This window comes from Echinococcus granulosus, assembly GCF_000524195.1.
Source record: "Echinococcus granulosus chromosome Unknown EG_S00008, whole genome shotgun sequence".
NCBI classification, from domain to species: domain Eukaryota; kingdom Metazoa; phylum Platyhelminthes; class Cestoda; order Cyclophyllidea; family Taeniidae; genus Echinococcus; species Echinococcus granulosus.
The window spans coordinates 864,295-890,346 of NW_020170388.1; the positions used below are offsets into that span (position 1 = coordinate 864,295).

The 26,052-nt window shown below is 40.1% G+C and overlaps 2 protein-coding genes across 2 annotated transcripts; one reads left to right on the forward strand and one right to left on the reverse strand. All coding sequences in view use genetic code 11, as the record gives it.

Annotated features, from left to right (window-relative positions):
• Positions 1-592: 592 nt before the first annotated feature.
• EGR_01970 (PRKCA-binding protein) lies at positions 593-7,665 on the reverse strand (the record flags this gene model as incomplete). The annotated part of the gene is made up of 9 exons (XM_024491219.1): positions 593-972; positions 3,034-3,229; positions 3,309-3,401; positions 6,342-6,475; positions 6,722-6,838; positions 6,913-7,002; positions 7,069-7,135; positions 7,241-7,481; positions 7,631-7,665. 9 exons carry the CDS (start codon positions 7,663-7,665, stop codon positions 593-595), a joined length of 1,353 nt encoding a protein of 450 aa, XP_024354362.1.
• A 713-nt stretch (positions 7,666-8,378) lies between these two features.
• Positions 8,379-15,984, forward strand: EGR_01971 (Sn1-specific diacylglycerol lipase beta; the record flags this gene model as incomplete). Its single annotated transcript, XM_024491220.1, has 10 exons — positions 8,379-8,384; positions 8,728-8,943; positions 9,099-9,425; positions 9,668-9,814; positions 10,042-10,217; positions 10,762-10,918; positions 11,827-12,209; positions 13,233-13,561; positions 14,024-14,288; positions 15,714-15,984. The coding sequence occupies 10 exons, from the start codon at positions 8,379-8,381 to the stop codon at positions 15,982-15,984; spliced, it is 2,277 nt and encodes a 758-aa protein (XP_024354363.1).
• Between the last annotated feature and the right edge of the window lie 10,068 nt (positions 15,985-26,052).

Genomic DNA, 26,052 nt, shown 5'->3' on the forward strand with positions numbered 1-26,052 from the left:
ATTCCGTTCACCAACACCAGCAATTCCCCTCCCACATCTACAAATCCACTTTAACAATAACGGAGAATGAAATTTGATTTAATTGAAATTTAAATTATGCGGAACAGAAACATCGAGTTCGTGGGCAAGGCGAAGTCACCTACCTATTTTTGGTTAGAAACTGGGGTAGTTCCAGAGTTGCCTTGGCTACAGAATCCCTGGAAAGATGTGGCTTTAGCAAGTCAGATCGACTGCACTACCGCTAGGAATACTCGGTGTTAACCAACTCAATTCAACAATTCTATATCCAACCGCCTCTAAAAATACACAGACAGAAATGCTCAAAAATTATTGCTTAGAGATTAATGTATAAAAATGGAAACCCTACAAATTTCACACAAGACAGTAAAATAGAGCGCAAAGCAAGTCGGTATACTAAATACAAAATATACTTGCAGAAAGGAACAAGGTCTAGAAATGGAATGCACCATGATAAAGGCAAAAAATAAGCATAAATGATAGTGGGGATACCATAATAACCACAAGAGGAGGGATAATATGGAAAAAAGGACAAAAGGAAGTCATTACATGACACCAGATTATGGGGAGAGTTCTATTCGATTGATATCAAGTCAAACACATCCTTCTGCTCTACGTGAGGCTTTGGGGTCTTCTCAGCACTCTCTCCAAGATCCAGCAACGTGTCCACGTTCTCAGCTAAACTAACGTTGACTAGATTGCTCTCAGTTGATACCAAGTCAGCAAGAGCCTCAACGTCAACGTCGTTGTCATTGGAGACGTCGATTTCATCGTCATCATCATCATCCTCAATTTCACCGGTGTTGATAAGCTCTGACTTATACGCGAAGGCGTCTCGAGAAAGGTCCATTTCCAGCGGAAAGATAGTTGCGCCCTTCATCACTTCGTAGCAGTTCTCGTGATAAGTGGCCATTGCGGAGACAAAACGTTGCAGTTGAATCACCGTGTCTTGCACTATAAAGGTGATTGTGTGTGCTTGATAGATTTTAGTGGACTTAGGGCCATAAAGCAATTAATCAAAGCATACCTTCAAGTATGGGGATGCTCAAGTTAAACAAAAATCCTCACTTCTACAACCATAAGAAGACGTAGCTGTACCGTACGCAGTAGTAAGCGCTGTGTCATATTGCAAATAGCTAGCACACATGTCGTGGATCAGTCGAGTCCACACTCCGTCCGTAGGTGTATGGAACACCATGTGGTGGTGAACGAGGTTTATTGAGAAAAAAAAAGGGTACAATGCAAACCTGCTGATATTTACTCATATTTACGGAAGATAAGATGCAAAGCCGCTCAGCAGTAAAACAGCTAAATGGGATAAATTCCTCGAAGACGGCAGTATGCCTTAACGTTCGTGGCGAACTCAGCTACGCCATTTACCAGCCCACCTCACAACAGTCGTTGATGTGGAAATTTAGCGCGTGCAAAGCCTAATTCTGGATAGTCAAAGGATAATCTATTGCAAGATTGCAAACTGGGTACCAATACAGCTTTACACATTCGATCAGCAAGGAATAGTGGGAGGCTCCATTTAAATAAAGGACAATTTTGAAAAAGAAGGTCAAAATTTTTTAAATCACTTTATTATAGGAACCGAGACGTAGATACACAAATCCACACTGAAATTAATACCAGAGTTGTGGAAGCACGTAGAAGGTTGGAAGTTTTGCATCAGGAAGTAAGAACATGCTCTATCTCTCTCTCGTTAAATGGTTATACAACCTAGAACAATGCAATGATGAAATCGGAGGTGATACATCGACTTTGGAGATTACCTATTCGTTTCATACTAACACGCGTCAGGTTTTAACGTCGCATATTCATGATCTTATTCAATTTATCCAAAAACCTTCCTTTTAGCATTCATTACCTCCATTTTCAGTTTTCCTAAGCACATTCCATTTCGTCTTTATAGCATCCACCAAAATCTTTAGATTCATATAGACGTGACGAATGATAAAAGATTGCCTTATCTTCATACGCTTCAATACATTTCCTCTCCAAAAGGATAATGGTACTTGAAATTGTAATACTTTGCGACAACAGCGACCAAAAAGCAACAGAAATGACTAAGTGGAAAATTGGAACATATTTATTTTTTTCCGTTCGCAGTACTTTTCCCCCAGTTTTAGTAATTAAAATCAAGACCAGGCTACTTTATTAACGCTTTCAGCATATATCCGATGCAGAAATTTCATTAACCTAAATAGACGAATTACAGAGCCTTACTTCAACTATTAGAAATGATTTTAACGAAAATGAGAATGAAAAATAGGGTAGTGGCGACCTTTTGCAGAATATGTATTATTCCTAAGTGGTAACGAGAATTGGCACCATAACCAAAAGTTTTAGCATTGGGGGTTTAGTCTCAAAGCGTTTAAAGTGATAACAACCACAGTAACCCTTGCACAACCACTCCAAACGGATTTTCAGTTAGACACTTCAGAATCCTTGACAAAATAGAAAATAAGCACAAAAAGCTGTGCAGTGACGAATTTCCAGAAAGTCTTATGCATGAAGGTTTCATATTTTTTGAACAAAATACCTATCTCACTTTCCTTTACAACGCTAATGATTTCATTGAGTTATGATATCCTTCTTAATCCAAATCAGTTTTGGTGATTCTTTCTGACAATCAACAGGAAAGTAGAACACTTTTTGCCAAAAGTATATCCAAACAAGGGAAATTATCTTTTCAAATTAAGAAAATTCATACATTTGACAGATTGAAGCACAAAAGACCTCCGTTTAGGTACAACTGCTGGAAATATATGAAACACACTGAACAAACGCATATATGGTAAAATAAACTATCGAACCGATGCAGAGGAATAATTTGGTTCCAAATTTGACCCATTTTAGGCTTACAAACGGTTGGCATGAAAGCATTGAATAAATTGAGGAAATATGTGCCTGGTGCCTAAAGTGGAGAGGCGCTGTCCATTGCCATACGCCCTCACAATTCACAAAAACCATTTACTGACAAGGGGCCAGTAGAAAGCCCCATAGCCTCACCGTGTTTATTATCAAGAAGCTCGAGTTTGACGAGGACATCGCTGCGCAGTTTGGCAAATCGCGACCTCGCATCCTGTCGACAGCGCAGAATTAGACGATACTCGTAGTTGCCCGTCTCCACGCGGTAGAGCGGCTCCTGCAGTGCGTTGAAGGTATACTCCTCATCATCCATCTCCTTCACTTTCAAGCAGTACGACTGGAAGGCAGGGAAGGACAAAAAGGAACTACTTTCAAGGAGGCAGAAGAAGGCATAGGCGTTTGTACAGTAAACGCACCAAGTACTCGAATTTCACGTCCAAATAGCGCTTCACAGTGAGCTTGGTATCTGGAATGGCTTTGGTGAGGAATGTGTTCAAGTCTGAGACAATCTGGAATAAAGAAAAGCAACACATTTGTCAATAGAAATCTACTCTTAAGTGTTAAATTTTTACCTGGAAATGATGTATGGAATTTTTAATGGGTTCAGCGCAAATTAATTCAATGGGTTAAGTGGCCACTGTCCAACACAAGAAGCCTACTGCTGAGGCATAGTTTGAAACGGAAAGCAATGGAGCATATTAAAAACTGGCCCCTTTGGCGAAAAAAAGGGATGACAAGTACAGGGTTTGCATGCTTAAAAGAAGAAATCCGCTGATAAGGCTGGAATGTTGGATGAACGAGCAGGTGCCAGGAACAATATCACAAAATACAACTGACATGAAATTCGGACGATTATTTGCGAGCCATAAAAAAACGCCATTCATATATATAATCGTTTTTCGAAAAATGATTCAAAACTTGTGACGGATAAATTATTGAAACAACGAATACTTAACAAAGGTACGATCTTTCACTGGAAAAGCACATGTAAGAATGATAGTGTCTTGGTAATGTGAGATGTGAAACATTCAAACAGAAATCTTCAGACGCATCCTTGTTATTTTTAGCTGATATGGTTTGCAATTGTGTCGTGTCTAGAACCAATGTCACACAAAATTAAGTGCATTTGTAAACATAAAAATAAAGCATTTAGTATTTCATTTCCGAAGGAAATAAAATACGTGACCAAAAAATTTCATGTTGGCTTCCATTTGTTATTCTGCTGGTGATGCTTAGACCACTCGCCATTCCACAATTGTGAGGCACTAACTCATCCCTCAAGGATGCTAAATTGAGAACTTTAGGGAAAAAATACAGTAAGAAATAGTGAATTGACCAGTGTAAAGAAAGCCCTATTCTTCCAAGAAGATTCGGAACCCCACAGTTCATATCACACTTTAAAATATGTTATTTCTCCAGGCGATTATCACCACTTCTTAGCACCAACTCATTACAAGGCAAACGGCGTAGACAGTTGAGAAATAATAGTAAACTAGGAACCGAGACAGCTGGGATTAGGTTTCTTGCTTCTAGAGCCAAAACGTACTACAGAAGTGGAATTCGCAAGCCTCAGTTTTTTGACGGTATTTAGCTCAATGAATGAAATACTTAAAGAATGATTCTGCAGTAATTTAGCTTTTATCATATGAGGGGCCCGAACTTATTGAGCTACTTTACACTAGCAATGACTAGATTTAACACATAAAAACTAGATATCATTGTGAAATGAAAACATTTAAATCTCGTATACATATGGAAAACCTTCTTTTAAAAATGAAACAGGAATGTAAGGAAATGTGAATGGTTTCACCAACTTTTGGGCATTGTGTCAATGTCACGCAGAAATTTAATAAAAGCCATTCCATTTACAAAGAGAATTTGACAATGTTTTTTTCTTTGCTTGCATCTAACCTGTCAACTTGTATCACAAAATCACGCAGCCTATGGAGTCTTTTTACACCATCACTTAAAAAAAAACTTAACAGGCATGTCAGTCATGCTCACTTTGGGGCATTTCTGCGCCCTACACCCCCAAACGTCATTATTTCTGGTAGCGGCGCCACATTCAATTAGTACAACTCAGGATTTATTATAAAGTGCTTCAAAAAGACTGATATTCTATTACCACTCGAAAAAATTGTCCAATGATTTCTTATTTCTGCAGTCCATTCCATCATACCTTTCAATCTCGGCTAGATGCACACTCAAAATACTGAATGTTCTTGAAGCCAAGCTTTTAGTTGCATAAACAGAGGATCACATGAAACAGACACCATGGGTGCACTACTCTTATTCAAAACATGGTCCATCCAAAATTGTGGTGAAATAGTACACTTTACTTACATTAGGAGGGGTGGGGAAAAACTCGGCTGGTGCATAGTGCTACAGAACAAGAACAAAAGCAGTAGAAGTGTGAAATACATCACACGGAAATAGCATGTTTACTTGCAGATAAAAGAAAGCCACGCATGGATCGGACTGCAAACGAAACGGAGATGGAAGTGGCCATGAGACAGTCGTTCCGTATTTATTACACAAATACTCTGCTCAGAAGACGTGTACTTGAGAAATGCAAATCAAGGCAGTCGCGACTTCTTTCAGATAGGCCACGAATGTGCAAATGCACTTGTGGTGGCTAATTTTGACAGTCGGCCTGAGAGGTCAAAGGATGATGTTCTGGGTAAAGCTAAATCCCAGACCAGACTTCACCCATTAAAACCCCAACGGATGGGTAGTTTCATTTTTGACTGTTCATCCGAGTCTCAAAAAACCATCGTTGTCGATAAAAACGGTAAAAACTAAGTGCGAGGTCAAATCCTCGACCTTTTTCTCACATTAGCAAAATTACCTGCAAAATTAGAACATTAAACTATGCTAAATGATGGCGCAGAATACATTTTCAAGATTCAAATACAATTTAGCTATTCCAATACCTTCATATAGTAAATACTTAGAGCCAATCGGTAGGCACTATTAATGCTTATTACTCGTATCTCGCTTGATTCCTAGTGCAATGAGACAAGGATTCAAACCCTTTAAGGACAAAAAGAATGTTCATTTCTACTAAACACCGCACAGGAACAATTTGAGCACATAAAGTTCATATGATCAAAGTAGACAGAGTGTCGTGGGATACTGCAAGCGGAATCTCCAAAGTTTCTAGCTGGACCTCCATAAACTCTGGATGAGTAAGAAATTTGATAGCTTTTAAAATAGCACCTTCAACTAGCTAGAAGAAAGCAAAAACTACATTTTCTGCAACAGTCTGATTAAAGTACAGGATGATGAACTACCGGCTGTCCCCGTAACAGGTGTAACGGTTATGCAACAAGGCCAATACAATATATGGCGCTACCCCCAGTTACACTTTGAGTGCGATACCCCGGCTGGATACTTAATAAAGAGCATCGATAGTGATAAAACACAATTAAAATACTAATGGAATATACCGGCTGCAATTGCTTAAGTGTATCGATGGCGAATTTCTCCAGTTCTCGATGAGCCTCCCCGAAATGGGTGAAGGCCTGACCGGCGCGAACTTGCGGCTCCTTAACACCGATTTGAGACATGATTTCCCCGAATGCTGAAAGATGAGGAATGGATGACCTAAGTAGGGTTAATAGGACCAAGATGGATTGAGATATATCTAGCATGAATTAATGATCGCGCATATGGATGGGAAAAAAAGGCGGATGTGTAAATGGATAAATGCGCGAATGAATAGTGTACGAAAGGTAAACGTATCGGGACGGAGGAGCGAAACCAGATCGGTAGACAGCGTTAAGGTAATTAAGGAAGCGAAAAGTACTGAAGAAATCTTCAGACTCACTTCTATGAACTTTGGACAATTGAAAGATAGCCCGAACGAGGGAGCGCGTGTGCTGAACCAAACCGTTAAACATCGAAGCTGTGCGATTCAATTCATCCATCTTCTTCACCAGGCTGTCTGCAAATGCAACCAAAATGCCCTGGCTAATTGGAAGAATGGAGTTTATGTAACCGTAGAGAATGCGAACGCACCGTTGACAAGGATAGCCCTACTCAAACCCAAAGCATCGGCTGTACTGGCCTCCATATTCTCCACCATTTTGTGCTTCAGCTTCTTCAAAACTAGTGGACAATGTTAGTTACTTTGATGAAATAAAGAAGTAGTAAACGATGATTTTACTAAGTTACCAATATCCAAAGTTTTGCCTTGTTTTGGGTCGGCGTGGAGCTTATTGAAATAGATGGTAACTGAATCCTAAAATGTTTCAGTTTTATTAATACTTACAGCAATTCCAAAATTAGCAAAAAATACCATGAGAAAGAACCGACCCAGGAGCAATAAATACATTTAGCAACGTACAGGGAAGCTTTGAATGAGACGAGCAACCTCGACTTTGCCTTTGCCCTTGACGCGAACTCCACCAACACCGGTTATTTCGTCCCCAGCTTGAATCGTGCCATCACGAGAAGCAGGTGTATTGTCGAACACTTGGACGACGTAAAGACACGGACAGTATGGAGCACCACCACCAATGCTGATCCCAACCAAGTTTTGGGGATCTTTCTTTAGAGTAATTGAACCGCTTGTAACCATCATGCCGCTGGGAAAACAAGAAAGGCATTTTACAAACCAAAATTGGCATCTAATATAAATTAGAGTGGGGTACCAAAGCATGTCCATTAAAAGCATGAATAAGACTAAGGAACGAGTCCACTGTTTGGACATGTTCCCGAAAAACAAAGCACTTACAGTTTATCCTCTTCAAAAACATAGGAATCGTACATTCTGTAAAAGAATAACCATTCGGGCTAAAACAGACACCAGCTTCCAATCCATTTGCTGACCTCAATATGTCATTGGCAAACTTTAAAATATTTTCAATTCCTGCCATATAATTGACCCTCTATATATTCTTAGTAAAAATTGACACGTGTTTATGTTATACGAAGTAACGAGCAACTAATCCTAAAATGCGGCAATGCGGAATAAGTTTAGGAGCTTGCACAGATCCAAATAAACCCTAACGAAATTCGAACTACCATGCATGCTAATTTGCTCTCTTATGCGTACCGAAATATCTAAAAAAATTATTTCTCTGAGCGCTTTATTTTTTATAAGTGAGAGGGGTAGGTATGTTGCAACCGAGAGCAGCAAAGTTGATATTAGCTTTATTAATTGCACAATAAGTAGATGTAAATATTTATTTTGAAGCTTTAACAAACACTTATAGTGTTGTTGACTCATTTGCGATTGTCCCACAGAGCACTGATTGTTGTTTTTGAACTATCTTTGGAAGAATAGATTTTTCTGCAGAACAAACTTTATTTACACAGACACTAAATAAAACTTCCAAATCTTGAAAATTTTGTAAATTTTTTTGGTGAATTCGTGGTTTGCAAAAAAAATTATCAGTTTTCAGTGGTCTACATGCAAACAAACCTACAAATTTTTATGTAGATCAGCTTTATGATCCTAACTTTTTTTGCAAAATAATAATATGAAGGTGGGTTTAAAGTTTGTTTGAGTATGTTCTTCTATTAGGATTAAATATATGACCTCAAACGCCACCCTCTTTCAACTATAAATGCCTGTTTTCGTGATAATTCTGTAAAATGCCACATTTAAAAATCTTTAAACGCACATGGAAGCGTTCAGAGGATGAATTTGTCATATCAAGCATTGTTCAAGCTTCGTTAAGGACCTTACTGTATGATCGTTTCCTTTACCCTGTCTGACATTAGGATTGTGGTTACGTGCGCGTTTCTTTTTTCAAATCATGATTTGCTCAGTGGTGCACAGGATCTTTTTCTTGTAATTTTTGTGCTTTACCATTTTACTGCTTGTAGGGTTTTCTTTATGTTGCCATCGTGTTGTGTATCTTACATATCTTCCTCCTCATCGTGGTTGCTATTGGCAGCGGTCGAGGCGGTGTCATGGAAGCATACAAGAGGAAATACATAGGAACTCTAATTTTCGTACACTTTATCGTAATGACTTTGGAGCTAATTTCTTATATCCTTGCGATTTTGGGAATTACCTTTATTCGTCAAGATCTTTCTGGCGTAAGAATTTAAATGTACCTTGCTTCCAAACCAATAGGGACAAAGTATATTCCAATTTTATATGATTATAGAACATTTTTGCCAAACTTGTACAACTATTGTAATTTTTTGATACTTGTCTCTAAAACTAATTGCAGCCCTTAATTTTCTTGCAGGCGGATACTTTTTCCAGTTTTGTTGCTGTGGTGTGCTGGTGTTCCATTCTGATATTTACGATTGTTTGTGAAATCATTGATTGGATACGGCACTATGACAAGGACGGAAAACTTAAATATGAGTTTTACGAGACATTCCTGTACGATGAAACAGACAAGAAGACGGAAAAGGAAAAGCGCGAGCTAGTAAAAGATATGCGAATGATGGCAAATTCGCATTGGCAAAACGTTCTTGCCAAAAAGCTCGAATCACCCGAAGATAATGGGAGTGACGAAAAAAAAGATGCACTCAATGCAGTTTCAGCCATTTTTGTTGACCTTTTTATGGTAAAATTTTGTGCAAAGCTTTAAATTTAAGTGTTATTTACAATCAAATCATGTCTACTTATGGGACTTTAGTTTCATGGCCGAATAAATCATAAAATCTGTGTTTTCTAAAAAAAAGGAAAACTAGTTTTGGCATGTATTTATTAAGTAGTGGGACTATAACTATTTATCTTTTGATAGAAAAGGAACAGAGTGTTTTTAGAGGTCATGATTATCTGTTCCAATATTGTTATGATTTGTAGGATCTTGACTTGACAAAGTCAGATGTTGCGATTGGTTTACTGCTTCTTCGATGGCAGTCAGACAAGTGGATCGGTGGTCATGGTCGTGTTCCTGCCGAATACATCCTTGAACAAACCGATCCTGCTCTAAAAGATTTGGCAGCTCCAGTAAAGATCCTTTCACTTTTAATATTCCAGCTCTTTAACCTTATGTTTAATTTGAAGGTAGCACAATTTTACGAAAGATGTTTCCTCTACCAACACTTATTAGACTTGCTCTAAAATGATTTGCCCGATTTTCAAAGCAGTAAATAATAGTAAAATTTAAGCTGGATTTTGTGACATATGTGGCCGAATTAAATTGACTTTGTTATTATTTGGTATTTTAAATTAAGCTTGATCCGAAGCTAAAGAACCCCTTTGATAAATTGGAGAAGGAGTGGCTGCATATTTCACGACTGCGACGGTATTCACACTTTGTAAATGCTTCCTATGGGTGGGTCTACTACTACGCCGACAATCCATGCGACTGCGTCGCGATAAATCGGTTGTGCCAAAAACTTTCTTGCAGGTAATGGTGACACCCCATTTATTTTGCAACTTGCATCCCACAACAAATTATTATGGTTTTCTCATCTTCCCTTTGCTTCGTTTTCTGTTTATTAAAAACCTTGTGCACAAAATATGAAATGTGAAGAAAAGTTGTCTTAATTTTCTTTGTTCTTTATTTTTGAAACATTCTTTTGCGTTTAATTGGATCTGATTTAAAGGGCTTTCTGCACGCTGCAAGCCTTATTTTAAATTTGTCAAAATTATGCATCATTCGCGCATTACGTTGCATTTATTTTTAAAATAATTATATCATAGTTAAAAAAGCGAAATTTATTCTTATAAGTTGTAATTTTAAAAGTTTGCCTCGCTGTATTCCGTACTAGCGTTTTCCTTATATTAGAACCTAAAATTGAGCGTTTCTTCCCACTTTGATCCCCTTGATGCAGTAGAACTATCAATCCAAATTTTTCTAAGAACAATCCCAGTAAACAGTAGTTTGACTTAAGCATTCGCTAAGTTTGTTGCTTCTCTGGGTTATGAGAAATTAAAATCTTACTTTTCAGCAACCCGACCACAACAAGGAAGGAGGTCGACCTTGAGAACGGTATCCACAGTCCTGGGGGTTGCTGTTGTGCTGGTCGAAATCTCTATCTGGCAGCCTTTATAGAAATGGCTCAGTTGGAGCCTAAAGACATCCTCTACTTTGAACTTGTTAACAAGGTTCGAGCACTTGAATATTCATTCACCTCACCGTTTGTACTAATAGCTTAATCACTTGTCACTCCTAATAGGGCTGGTCATTTTGTAACAGCATAATTATAACGTTGTGATGTGCGTTTACACCAGAGCAAATTTTGAACTTTTGAGCAAAAACCACCGGTTTTGCTTTTTTATAGAACCGCTTTCCTCTCTTATAGTTGCACTGCCGCCCACCGAATTTACTAGTCTCAGCGTTGATTTCTATGAGAAGAAGTAGGATTTTTCATTTGTCACGTGCGTCACATATGACGTTGCAGTTTGTGTCATTTATGCGATTTTTACAGAGCACTAAGGATAGAAACGTAAAAAGCAAGGCATCTTCGACAGCATGAATCCAGATTTTTTTAGAGAACAAGGCAACAAAATTTTACCACTGATGTTCTGGTCCAGGATTATATTGGTCACGTGTCTAGTATTCATCGTAGGCTCCGCATTTTTAAGTTATTTTTCTGAGAAATAGTTTCTTTTCTTTTTATCCAAATTTCTATGATGGTTTTATGATCATTCGAAAGGTGGTTTTATGCCACCCGTACCGTAGAATTTTTCTAAAATAGCTCTGAGGGTGTCTAAGTACAGCGATTTCTACCATTGAAGTTTGTAAGCAAAAAAAACTTTGAGAGATGCAGTAATTTTTGGCCGTGGAATTAAAACTCTTAATTAGAAACAATATTTTTCCAACCGTGTTTAATTCTAATGAGGCTTAATAAATGATTTTACTGAACCTTGCCCTTTTAAATAACTTTCTCGAAGATAATTTCTGCACATGGTCCTACAAGTGTGGAATGGAATATAGACTTGTAATCTCCACAACGCGCGGAGTTATTGAAGTAGCAAGGTCAGAAGCTGGAAAATTTTTGTTAACTTTTTAGTTGTACAGTGCATCAATTATGCTAGTGATTGACGACCTTACTGAGGCAATCGTTTTAATTGTGCGGGGCACCCTGTCAGGCGACGATGTCCTGGTTGATATGGTGGGAGCTGGCGAGCCACTGCGAGACGAGGACCGCAATCTCCCGCCCAAAAAACAAATGATTGGACATGCTGGAATGTGTCGTACGGCGCGAACCATAGTTCAACACATTCTGGAACAGCAGCTATTTGAGTCGGCCAGGCGTCTTAGACCTCGCTACCCTGTCGTTATTTGTGGACACAGTCTGGGTGCTGGGCTGGTTTCACTCATGTCTGTTCTTCTGAAGCCACATTATCCTGAATTAAAGGCCTACGCCTTTAGTCCACCCGGTGGTCTAATGAAGTAAGTCCTCTTCGTTCATGATTGAGTTATTGAAGAATTGTGGAATAAATAAGCCGTTTTTTCTTTGTTGAGGACGTTGAGTAATCAGAACAGAAAGGCGTAGCAATTAAACGAGTTTGACCGTGTTATTCAGCTAGTATCGAAGATGGCTATGAAACCTAAAATTAGACCTCACTAAAGATGGTAGGCTTTACTACTGTAGAATGGGTATTAGTGGCAGGTGTGAGAAAAAAAATTCGATTGCTGGTGACAGATGCTAATTATGAGGCGGTTTTTTCTATTTTAAAAAACTTTATACGTCAAATGAGTTAATTTCAATTTCACCCAAATGGGAGGTACAAAGCACTTTGAGTGCCTAATTGTCTGTGGAATAGCAGAGAAGACTGGTGAAAACATAAGGCTAATAAGTGAAGCAATTGCAGGAGAGCTTAATGTAAAGGTTAGCACAACATCTGTCCTAGCAAATAGTTATTATAAGTTGTGATGCGTGGCTAAGGCAGTATCACGTGAGATGGTTGCATTAGCGCTTAAATCTGTAGCTCCTTAAACTTGACCCTTTACTATGAAGACGGGTACCTTTGCAACAAACAAGTGCCATCACTAAAGTGTAAATGCCCAAATATGGACTCAAAACAAGGAAAAAATTACCCTACATAGCATTTATGGTATTTGCTAACTTTTTTTGCTGCAGCTGTAGGGAAGTAAACTCATTTCCAACGCACTCATACAAAATTACGTCGTGCTGCATCATATTACGTTGAATCATACCAAAACATATGAAACTCAAATGTGGGTTGTTGTTAGTGATCTCACCTCTCCTTGCATTATATCTCATTATTGTGTTGATTTTTTCACATAAAGTGTGCAGTGTAGCAAGACGAGAGTGATACCCAAGCCGTTAGAGGTCATTAAAGTTCAAATTCAATCGACAACTAGATGCTGCTATCCCATATATTGAGTTAAATAGAATTACAAATCTCCAATCTCACAGAAAGGTATGCATTTCTCCATTTGGATTTGTAGCAAAAATATCGCAAAGGCCACCCGGGACTACCTGTGCTCTGTCTCCTACGGCTACGACTGTGTCGGCCGTATGTCAAGTCGCACCATAGAGGATCTGCGAGCTCGCATTTTTCACGCCCTTTGTGTCTACAAAAAGCCAAAATTCCTCGCTCTAGGAAAAGAAATATGCCGTATGTTTCTGCGCAACTTACCTTGTTGTTGCAATCTACCAAAGATAATCGACCTGGACGAAGAAACAGGGAGTAAACTCATCGATCCGGACATGAACGACGCCTTCAAGACTCCAATCGGGTTGAAATTCAAACCCTACCTCAAGGACAGACCTGCAGGTTGGTAATCAGCCTTATTCTTTGCTAGAAAATGTCGTTAGATAGCAAAATGGATCGTAGCAACTGTCTGTTATGGCTTTTACTTGGGGAAGCTTGATAGTTGTCAATGCCAAATATCTGATAGGATGGAAATTTGGAATGCTAACTTTTGTTCTTTTTATATATTCTAATAAATTTATTAAGTTTCATAGTGTTGAATAAACAAGTAAGTCAAGAATGAGTTACTTAGACAAATTGGAATGAGTAATGATTTACTTGCAGTTAATTGTCGCGTTTATGCCAACAAAAAATCCTGATTATTCCTGTTTTCTACACCGTTGATGTAACGTATGTGCCTTTATCACAAAATTTATTTGACTGTCCGCTAAGACGCCAAATCCTAACCCATTTTAAATTGGAGAAGTATTTTGTTACCCTATTAGCAATTTTACGTACAAGTTGTTTGCTGACTTTTCTTTGAAGGTGAGTCGAAAATCGATCGCCTGGTGCCGAATAAACGCTCTCTCATGCGTTGGAAGAATCCACAATGCAAGACTCTGCTAATTCTTCCGCGTCCTTATCCTCGTAGCCTCTATCCTGAATCTCTAGTGGACCCAGTAAAAGTGAATCAGTATACTGTCGATCTGATGATAGAATCGTTCCTGGAGCCCATTCCATCCGGCCGACTCTTGCATATCCTCGAGGTAGATCAGGACTTCCAGATTAGTGGTATCCAACCCTATAAAAAGTGAGTCGTTTTTACATTAATAAAATGTTTGGCTCACTCTAGGCGCCTTAGGTGCTCTCAACTGACCTGTTTTGCCTAAAGCCAACGTAGGCGAGGTCATCCCTGGGTTTAAGTATTCTGACTGAAGTAAAAGTCACTCACGAGATGGTTTAGAGCTCTCCATTTGTGCACGGTAAAGGCAGCTGGTTAGAGGTGAGTACAATGGAGCCAGCTTATGGCAAAATCAACCACACTGCTCACATTTCATCGACTGGGGTAGAGGCTTGTATTTTGTGTGCAATAAAACCTGTGCTAAATGCTTCAATTTGTACTTCATGCGGTGAAATGTCGCTGAATGGCCAGTATCTTCAACTTCATTCTTCTTGTTCAATTACAAATAACCTTAATTGCTAAACTAATTTAGTCATATTTTTCTAAACTTGTTTAAAAAGAGTAGACTGTCTATATTCTCATCTGACTCTATTTGAGTAGTATATCGGCTCGGCGACGATTGTGCATTTTTTCGAGCAGAAGAAGGCATGAGTGTTGAGTCACCCTCACCGGCTGGCGAGTTGGAGTGAATTTGGGTCAGCTAGTGTTGGCCACCAAGTGTCCGGTCTGCGTCATTTACAAACGAATAAGTTTTCAACATTTACGTCTCCAGTTCCACAAGGACTTTTGTGTTGACAAAAGAAAGCAACCGGCTTTAACACATTAAAAGGCATTTCCTTCTCCGCATAATCAGTCTCCACATTTGTATAGAAACTAGTCTTAGCATTTAAACAACATCTGGAATGCGTAAAACAGAGAAAGGCCGCCCCACTTCGTCATCTTTGCTAGAATGCTGATCAAAATGATCTTATGGATATCCAGATTTCGGCAATTGTAACACTGTGATCCATTTTAGCTCGCTAAGGTTAACTTCAAGAGAAATTTTGCTTTTGTACTCATTGTTCCCCAGCTTTTCAAAATGCCAATGTTTTGGAATGTTTGTATCGATGGGATTTTAACGACAAGAGGTTCAATGTCAATCGGCCCAAATGAGATGTTCTATGTGCTACCCAGTCACAGTGACTGGAATCGTCACTGACAAACTTGCGTCTATACCAAATGAATATCCTGCCGCTCAGCAGCTGAGCGGTTGATTAGGCCAGCCCTGCTTGAGATCTTCTGTAGGCGCAAATCGGTGTCCAACAATTTCGGATGAATGACCACCTTCACAAGAAATTTTGTTCATTGCAGCACCTTGTTTCATGGAAGGACTACCACTGTCCACTACCATCTTTCTTGCGTATGAGGTAGACTGGCACGTAGCACGTGAATTACCTACTAATAATAGGACCCACTTGCCAGTTTTGCAGTGCCAACTACTATCTCTCTTCGTAGATGACTTAAATACATCTATCCATAACCAATCCGTGATGAGTGAAATTTGGGATATTTTAGGCGTGGTTACATTCCACCACCCATTGCACTCTGGACAAACGAACAGACTTTCAACAGTCTACTGGTGCATCCCAAGATGTTTTTCAACCACTCACCCATTTACGTCTCGACAGCTTTGGACCGCCTCTACTGTGGTATTATGCATCCGGAGAATGTATACAAAATTCACGTCAACACATGGCACAAAGATCCACAAGTAGTCAAGGGTGTGGAGAGAAAGCTCACTCCTGAAGATAAGGAACGTTATTGTAGAGTGCGAAAGCTCAAATAACCTGCCTCTCTTTTTTTTGTCTTTTATACTTTGATACACTTTGCTGTTTGTATTTCTCTCAGTGGCATTAGTTTTTTACATCAATGAATTCTAAATAAACTACCTTCATTTGAAAGATGTCTAATTCATGTGCAGGTATTTACCCGTAGAACATACAATTTCGCAATACGTCCCGTATGTCTTGTGTAAATTTTCACTTTAGCAACAAGAAATTGCGTGTATTTTTTGCACAATTTGAGTTAGTGAAAAGAGGTAGTGATTTAGGTCTACAAAATTATTATAAGTTCAACTGGTAAACCAACGTATAGTAGTTTTTGCTCCTGAGTGAAATACATCAATATAAGAATGTTATTGTCCTGATTTTGTAGAGCATTTTGCATTGCCTTCTTAACATTCAGCTGTACCTCTTTGTTGGAAGGTAATAGAAGATTTTTAGCAATACATCAGGTATCGATAAGTCCTTTGATTTCGGTACAATGTAAAGTTCCCATAAGGGAAATATTTTCAGCTTTCATTTGAAAAGGGGTGAACAGAACGAGGCATGAAGATTGAAGCCACGCTTGTATGCAAGATGGAGGAATTATAGTGTGGAACATTACTTACTAGTATCTCACCTGCCGATACCACCGGTGATTTGTGTTGAATGGTAATAAGTTATTCATACAACCGGTGCTCATTTACCACTTAAATTTACAAATGATAATTGCACTGCTTTGAGCTTGCTATGAGTAGCCGAGTGCAGCATAAAATGACTGAAATGACATCTGTTGATACACCTTACGGCTTGAAGTGGAAGCCTGACTCACTTTTATGCCGGCAATAATGTGCAATCGCAGTGAAGGCAAGTGGTGCAACTTTGAATGCGCTACGGTGCTTTGCTCTCTCTTGTCGCATATTACACTATCCAACGATACTTCATTGCGCGTACAACTTTATTCTTTAAAAGACTGCAAGAGCTATTCCAAGATAAACAGTGAAAACAGCATAAACATGCTATTAGCATTTTAGAAGAGCCTATTTTTCATTTTGGTGAGATATACTACTGATAAGATGCTATGCTATTCAAAAGTGGAGTAGTTTCTGAAAAACACGAGCAACTGCCGAAAGAGTAAATTAGGTAACATCACTGGGGCTTTGGAATGGTTCGTGTCGTGAAGTTCTAGCTGCATGATCAAGCTGGACGAAAAAAACGGACAACCAGCGCACTCTGTACAGATCAACTTAAGTTAAGTCATTAATTCGACCAGCGAAGAGCAGAGAATTAGCTGTGTGTGCTCGACAAAGTTAAAGCATGAAGACTTATTTCTTTTATTCCATTCTCTGATCTGGGATTTGCCATCGGCAGCTGAATTTAGCTTTCCATCTTGCTACACAAAATAACGTTTGAGGATCGGCAAAAAAAGCCGAGAATCGGTAAATTTCTACCATATGTGTGAAATCTTATTTTACTTTGGAAATGATCTCATCAAGCACTTTTTGCTTTTTCCCTCAGTTTGCTATCTCTTCGAGTACCTGAGCCACCACCAACTCGTGTATCCATGCCACTCCTCAAGTCTCCAAAATACGAAAGCAAATATAAGAAGTAATTTGCGTTTTTTATCTTTATTTATGGCGTCACTTAGACTCTTACACTTATGGGAATAATTCATAAAGACTCTGTTATGCATACTAAACGGCTGTTGTGCATCGAAGATAAGTAGGAATAATTTTAACATCTCAGAAGCTCCTTTAAATTCTCCCTATTATATTAGTTATGCCTTATGTGAAGCACAATCATTACAAGCTGTATATGGGATTAAACAGATTTTACATACTGAATAAGCGCACACAATTCACCTCAGCTTAATAACAGCCCACCACTTTTGGTTTCTTCTCTACACTTGTCACTCCCATAATTACTGTACCACGATGCGCTTAATGACGAAACCTAAAAGATATTTATTAGGGGTTTGAGTAATGTAAACGGTTCATCTTGCTTATCGTTGTCACTCAAAGGGTAGCACGATGACACGGAAACAATATCACAGTGCGGAGTTGTGTACCGCAATTTCACCCATCAACTTGCAAGCGGTTATCATTCACACGTTCCTTTCGCTTGGTCATGTGGATGGATACATGCTATCATTGCAAGCTTTCCAGATAATTTACAGCTTTAAAAGTTTTTTTTTTTATTTTCTACAATATGTTTTTAGACTACAGTCACTTGGGAGTCACTTTAAATGAATCCTTTGGAAAGTGCAATCTTTGACGTGTGGTAGTCTATGGTGGCGGCTTAAGTTTCACCTACAGCTTGACACTAGTCTTGAATAAACATTGACAGGTCAAGTGAAGCCTTTGTTGCACTGCTGCTTATACAGAAGTTAAATTTTTTAACCTCTACCTTTTTTTGCTGACTTCAGTTTCTCAATATTTTCTTCAAAAATTTTGAATTATCACTTGCAATTTCCAGGCCATCGATGCTTATATGCGTTGGGTAAATCTCGGTAATACGAGTCAGAGGTTTTCCTAATTTATTCCCATAATAACTAGCCCCACCACCAAACCGATTTTTGTCTTTTTTTTTAAATGCGTAATTACAATCTCAAGTGTATTTTGTTTCCAGTGCTCTTTATTCTCATTCACCTTGATCCTCTGCTCTAGTCTTGAATTCGTCCTTTTTCTCGTCTTAATTGCAGTGGGTAGAAATAATTCGATTCCTAATGCCGGTAGGCTAAGCCATCTGTTTGTAATAAAGGAGAAATTATAATTTGAAAGACTGCAACCACGTACTGATCACTAATGTTGCATCTGTTTAAGTTGCATCTTGCTGCATTCTCCAACAGAAGCAATAAATCCAACATACCTTCCTAATCTATCAAACACGGTAGTTTGCTGATCTTATATAGCTCCAGATTAGTGGTATTTGGAATCCCCCTTCTCGAGTGGCAAAGCAAATTAATCATTACAGCAATACTGTCAAAAGCGGCTGGTTTGTTTAGCAAATCTATTGTTTTATTAATCAAAATAGTCAAATCTCACTTTACAAACTTCTACAAGGTCACATTAACAGGCAGCAAAGGCATAAACCTTGAGTTTCTTTGAAGATTTTTCGCCTTTCCATACAGTCTGCATGGACAAAGGGTGAACAGTCAACAATTGTTCTGCAAAATGTTCTGCAAAATTGGCGAGATTTACACCCCAATCAAGTACAAATGAAAGAAGGTGAAAAGTCATGAATATCTGTGAAGGTATCAAAAAGCGTCTCGAAGTAGTAAAGATAGTCTATGCATTGGTCAAAAAGCAAAATCCAAATCTGCGAGGTAGGTAATAAAGCTACAGAGAAAAGATAGTGTTATATAATTAACCCACTAATTACTAAAATTTTGCATTTGTAAGAGGAACCCGTTCTGAACCTTCTGGTGAACATTTCACTAGAATGTAGATGTAGAGTTTTTTATCCCAATCACGAAAATTGTTAATAGAAAAAACTAAAGGCTAATCAGAATTTTATGCACAAAGTCACCATACAATCATAGATAGAGAAGTGGCACTAAATGACAAAACTTCTTTTAGCATTAAATAAATTTGACGCGTGACAGCTCTTGTGAAAGAGGCTTCGCCTATCTAGACAGGGTTACTCGACATATTGAGTGCCGATTACTCGATGCAACATTGAGGATTCTCGTAATAACGAATGCCCCCAAATATCTAAGGAGGTCCTGTATCTCATTGTCAAAGTGCCTTAGCGTCCCGTAGTACCATAATGGCTTCAGCTAAAACAAACTTTACATTTTACTGCATATAAAAGTAAAATGAATTCCTTAATATCCGAGGTCAGTAGGCTTGGGGGTTGACAATAAGCTACAAAAATTGATGGAGACGTAAAGTGCAAAAATAAACATTAGTTAAATCCAAGAAATCACATATATTTATGCGCACAGTGAGTATTAATGCGGAATACCGATAAGATACTCTATTATTGTAATGCTTCTCCTTGTCGTAATGTTATCAATATAACTGAAATCTTGAGTGCATTTATATCACCGCAACTACGACACCTACTTGCAAATAAACAGTAACGGTGGCAACTAAAAGTTGGTTAAATAGGAGCCTTAAAATTTTACTTCTTTATTATCGACAGAAAATTTTATAAAAGGTATTAAAATTCGGAACGGGATACGTGTACCTTCTGATTCAACTTAATCAATCAAATGCAGACTGGAAAATGCTTAATGTTTTCCAAAATAGTTACCTATAAATATTTTTCATGGATACGTATAATTTACCATAAATCACAAGGAATGTGATATCCCACCCCGTGTATTGAAATACGCACTCACTTCTCTCAAAGTCTCAAATATCTTTGCCCATCAACACACGAATGGCTGATTTCCGTGCGCATGGAAGCTCTATGAACCACAGCTCTACTCCCCCACCAGCCTACACAGGTTGCTGGCATTAAACCACTCTTCTTCCTACTCTTAACATCCTCTCTCTTCTGCATTGCTTGTGTTGAGCACTCAAGATAATCCAGTCTCCTGTCAATACATTAGCAGTACATGGCACTGTCAAATCAAGCCCGATTTTTTTGTACCAGTATTGTCAAGAAAACAAAGACACAATGATGTGGCAAGTGCCAATTGTGGTGATTTGTCACACCTGACAGCCAGTACTCATGTCACGAACCAGTTCAGTCTGCACAACGCCAATGAAGATGCAAGCCAGCGACGGCTGATATTTAATGCAACAACTCGTGATGACGAACATGGTGTCTGCGACGTCAATTGTCAAACTACGGATATCAGCTCCATCTGCATACCACTTCGTGCATAGAAAGGTTATGTTGATGCAAAGCGTGAGCGCTCAGCAGTAGAAGAGTTTAGTGATGTCAAAATCTCAAAGCCACCCACACATCTGTACGTTGTTAGTGATCATTCCCATGTGCTAATTTGCGCCACATCATCATCATTACAATCGTCAGATTCCGAATCCATCTATGATTGCGATGTGCACACAATTACAGATTTGCCTTAAGCCTATCAGAAGTTAGAAGTAGGCTGTTACAGGTGCATGCGATTAATGCAGCAGTTGTGGTTGACTGCTTCCTTAGTGACTCCCATTCTTTCTCACCCTCCTCACTCGCTCAAAATTAAGCCGAATTATTACCATCTTTCCCTCAATACAGGGGCGATAAATTACAGAAGCAACGCCACCACGACTCCACCAGCAACTGCCACATTTCTTGCATAAATACTGCCCTTCCATGTCCCAAACCGCCGTATTCTGATGCCCTCCCACCCTGTCACCATTACGCCCACGGTGGGACACCACTATTCATAGCATTCATTGAAAGTTGAGAAAACCCCCCATTAGGCTCTTAATGATCACTCCAGGTAGTTTAATAACGCATCCTCTCAAAAGCTCAAGGAGGCGTCAAAACATTGCACTCGCCCTGATACACAATTTGTGAATGCCAACTGATGTGGTAACACTACCGCTACGGCACGGCAGTCCATGTTCCCCTACTTACACAGGATTGTTCAATTCCTCTTTCCGGAAGCAGGACCTACGATAAATTCCTCGAAGTAAGCCATACAGATAACCACCAATGTACATTAAATGCAGTTATCCCTATAATCACCCCATTCACACAGCAGCGCACTTTATCCTCCATTTACAAAACCCAAATGACATTGCTCATGTTCCTGCAACTGAAAGATGTGGCTCAGTGCCAAAGTAGAAAGCGTTCACATTTAATTTGAAAGCTCCTCCAGTAAATGAACAGAAACAAGAACAAAAGGCGACTGCTTCAGGCCAACCTGAAGGTGGAATCAAGTAGTGGAAGAGCAGAACGATATCGTGATCCCACCTTAGCCTCCTCAATTTTCACCACCATCAACTGCGAAATGACCGTGGAGAAGTGGTGCAGGGGTGGCAATTGAATATAAACCTAGACAAATCAAAATATTGTGCGCATAAAAGTTGAAGAAGGGGAGAGGAGGGGAGGGAATCATGTAGTCGGGAGAACATGTTGAAGGAGCCAAAGTGCCAATAATTGGGAACGTGTTGGTGCGCGACACGCATGGAGGGATTAATGTTGTGTCTATATGGAGACGAGGAATTCGAAACTAGTGGTGGGAAAAGGATGCGAAATCACAAGCTGTGGACTGTTCGACCTCCTCAAATTACAGTTTCAACACCTATCACCCACTGGCTAGTAGAAATACTGCCAATGTGGTGGAAGCAAGAGTTGGTGGAACCAGATGCCATGAACAAACATGGGCCACATGTCACAAAAGCGACCACTTCGCAGTCATGCTACTAACAACATTTCAGTAAGGTGACATCAAAGTGCAAGAATTGTGGTCAAATCAAGCGGGAATGAAGGAGCCACCGAAAATGCTCACAAACGTATTACAACTGCGAATAAAATAAAGGGCAAAGAAAAAGAGGACATTGGGTATCCAAGCTGCCATGACTTCTCGTACTGAAAAGTGGAGAAAGCCATAGGGCCTCATGACATGCAGAGCCACTTTTCAGTTCAGCACAGTAGGGAAAAGCTCCAGTTGGACAGAAACGGATCACGCGTAGGCGAAATGAGGATCAATCGTAACAGTGGTTCACGCATCAACTGCACATTGACGTGTTCACTATCAGTGTCACGTGTGCGTGACGTGGAAGTTTCTAATCTCGAGTACGCTACCTGTCAGAGTGCGACAAACCGATGCACCAATTCACGTCTCAATAGCTGAGGTGGCGATTTGCCATATGGCTGACACGAGGATGAGTGCATGTCGCGACTTCTGCATTCATACGGAAGCCTCATGGCGAAACCGTCGACAAAACCAATCCTGTTCACACACACACCAAGAAGGCACTCGTGTGATTGGATTGCAGGAAATTGAACGGATTCGCCCCTGAGAGGTTGTGTCCACTCCACAGCGTATAACAGAAGGTGGCACATGCAGACAAGAAGATTCACACCTACGCTAATGCAAAGGGAGTGTGATGAACGAGGTCCTCACGAAACGAGAGGACCGAAGCAGACACATGGAAGTGTAAAGTAGTGGAACAGAGCATCTTTACCACCGCATTCAACCCATTTGATTCTGCCAACGCTGCCTATGGCCATGCGTCACCTTGTGCTCGCTCACCTCAGGGTAGTGACGTTTACGGCAGCAACTTGAGGTGGAATCTACGCTCTCCCTCCATCGCTTGTCCCCACCATCGCCAATGCAATTATGTGAATGCTTTTTCGTCAGCGACCACATTCTTATTTCTTTTACCCATCATTCTTACTGCTGATACTGTGCTTGTAAAAGTCTGTCAACAGCAGGCTTTGAATTTGTTTGCTTTTGCACCGTTTAATCGCTATCTGTTGCCCCTTCAATGCACCTAATACTTATCCTTCAGTGAGAGGTAACTTCTTTCCTGCAATTCTAAGCTTTGCTATCCAATCAGATGATACGATGTCTTATTTGACGTAAGTGACATATCGCAACATGTCTTTCCTAAAATCGTTTTTATGCTAGAAGACGTTATCATTCCAATGCGCTGTTTTGAAGCATGTTAGTCAAAAGGCATTGTCGATACTAGCACCTGGAAAAGTTGAATAACTACCAATTTAGATGGCATGATCACTAACCTCAATTGGTATTCCGTGGGTGGAAAGGACCGGTTCGGCTCACACGTTTTCCATATTGCAGCACTATCACGGCCATAAAACAGTACCCACCTTCAAAGGTATTTCTCTAGCCTGACACATCTATATACTAGGTACACGTCCTCTCTAGTTGACGCTGTGGTTGCAAGTGTGTCGCGGCCAAACAACGTATTAGTGGTCAAACAGGTATGTTAAATTAAAAATTAATTTCACTTTCTCGCGTCATCTGTCACTCAATCGGCACCATTATGCCTACGCCACTCAGGTCTATCACAAACAATCTGCATCATGGTGAATAGGCTTCTTACTGAGTGTCCTCAGAAATCCGGTGTAGCTTTCCTCATTATCATTGACTAGTGGGAGGGGCAGCCTAGCATTTATTTTAGGATGATGAACGCTGCCTCCCTACCCGAAGTCGAGGTCCAGCAAGAAGCGGAAGGCTGGTTAAATAGCGGCTGAAGTAGGCAGAAAAGGAGTCGTTGAAAAGGAAGATTGTTGGACGCAGTCACAGTGATTAATCATTTTGGAGGAATGGAGCAATTGTTAGTGTAAGTCAAGTTAACAGCTGCATTTCACAAATATCAACTTTCAATTTGGCCAGTTTCTCTGTGCACCTTCATTCTGAACATATTTCGCTATCTTCGCTTGTCGACTCCCCCGTTTTCACTGCTTGATTAGGGTTTGATTTTATAATCACACGCCAAATGCGGACGCAGCCGCAGTTTTCGATAAAAGCCCTTCAGAGGGTAACAGAGAAAGAGGAGTCTCACTGAGTGTCAGAAAAAGTAGACTCCCGAAGATCCGTACAGAACATCAAATATGTAGGATGAGAAGAACATCGAATGATTGTGTTGGCAATGCTGATGGTAAGATTGATAGCATAACGAATGCTCTTAAATGATCCGGTACTACATCAACAATATTGTCGACGCATTCTCGCCGTCCTACAATTACCCCTGTGAGATCAACATCAACTCACACACACTTGGCAACCGCAGAGACTATCCGACATTTCACAACAATTCTTCCATCAATGCTCAAGTGAAGCCTCGCACCATTCCTGCGGCTGCTTGTAAATGTACAAGGCTGGTTGAAGTTCCCTCGCTACCTTCGCCTCCTGCGTTCTCTTGTTTTAATAAATACATGCGGTTCAGTGACGTCAATCCTAACGCTGTCACATACATCGCTGCTGCCGCCTTGAATTCCAGAGGAAAGGATTGGCTTCATCTACCTCATCAAACTGGAAGATGACGCACGATGGTCGCCAGTGGCTAATCTTAACAGCGCCAGGCCATTTCGTGAACCTGCGTACAGCACCGGGGTGCGTAGTTAGGAAAACTCTCACTGCTGGTACCAGTAAACTGTTTGCACACCAACCAGTCTTTGCCTCGGGATTTGCATCTACACAAGCTCCGTCTTCCCTCCCTTCCTCTGCCTTCTTCGCGCATGCGTTGCCGCTTCTCAAGCAGTGAGAGTAACAGCTACAACTCGACTATTTCCCTGCCCAGATGTTGTTTGTTCTCGGCTCCTACTGAAGGCGTTGCATCTGTTGGCAGGATTACGTTATGCCACAGATCGAGGGCAAAGGTCAATCACGTGACGGCCTTGGATTTTCTTTCGAAATTGTGTATTTTGCTTTTGGAGTGTCTACCACTACCTCTGCATTCCACCGCCTATTTCTACAAATGCATTTCTGCCTCCATGTATCTAACTTGTCTGCAATGTTTTCCTGCTGACCCTCTTTAATTGTCCTTTACTTACTCAGCTCTTTGAACTTTGCTGCCGAATCTGGTCAGCAGATTGCAGATTTGGCTACCGACACTGTTGGTGCATCTAGGTCAAATCTGAGGGGCAACAATATTGATAAATAGAGATTACAAATATAGAGAGCATTCGAGAAAGCTGGACTGTCGTTCTGTGTGAGGAATGGATGCGAGGATGGAAGCATGCACTGGCTGCTCCAAGTGATCATAACTAACGGTAGGAGAACCGACCCGAAAGCGGAGTTATGTGCATAAAGAGGAATTGAATATAGTCCTGTGGATGTAGAGAAATGCCTCCATATTTCCATGCTGTGTTGTTTCGTATCGGAACTGCCGAGACTATGGCGAGTTCCAATATTGGGTACAGTCACACAGGGAGGGTAAAAGCATCGTAACAAAAGGATTCCAGACGGTCCACAGCTAGTGTCATTTCAGCTGTTGATAGCATTGCTGGAGCCCACGGGATGAGGGCAGTTGCAGAATGCAGACTTCATTTTCAGCCCTTCATTTATGAGTTGAAACTGACTCTCCTATCTGTAGCATTTGCACATCTTCAGCCCTGCCATGGTTTATTACGAAGAAGTAGAATGCAAAATTAATGTAGACTAAAATCAGGTGAGATAATTGCTGCCACCAGTGAATACTGCGTCCATGTAGAGTGGC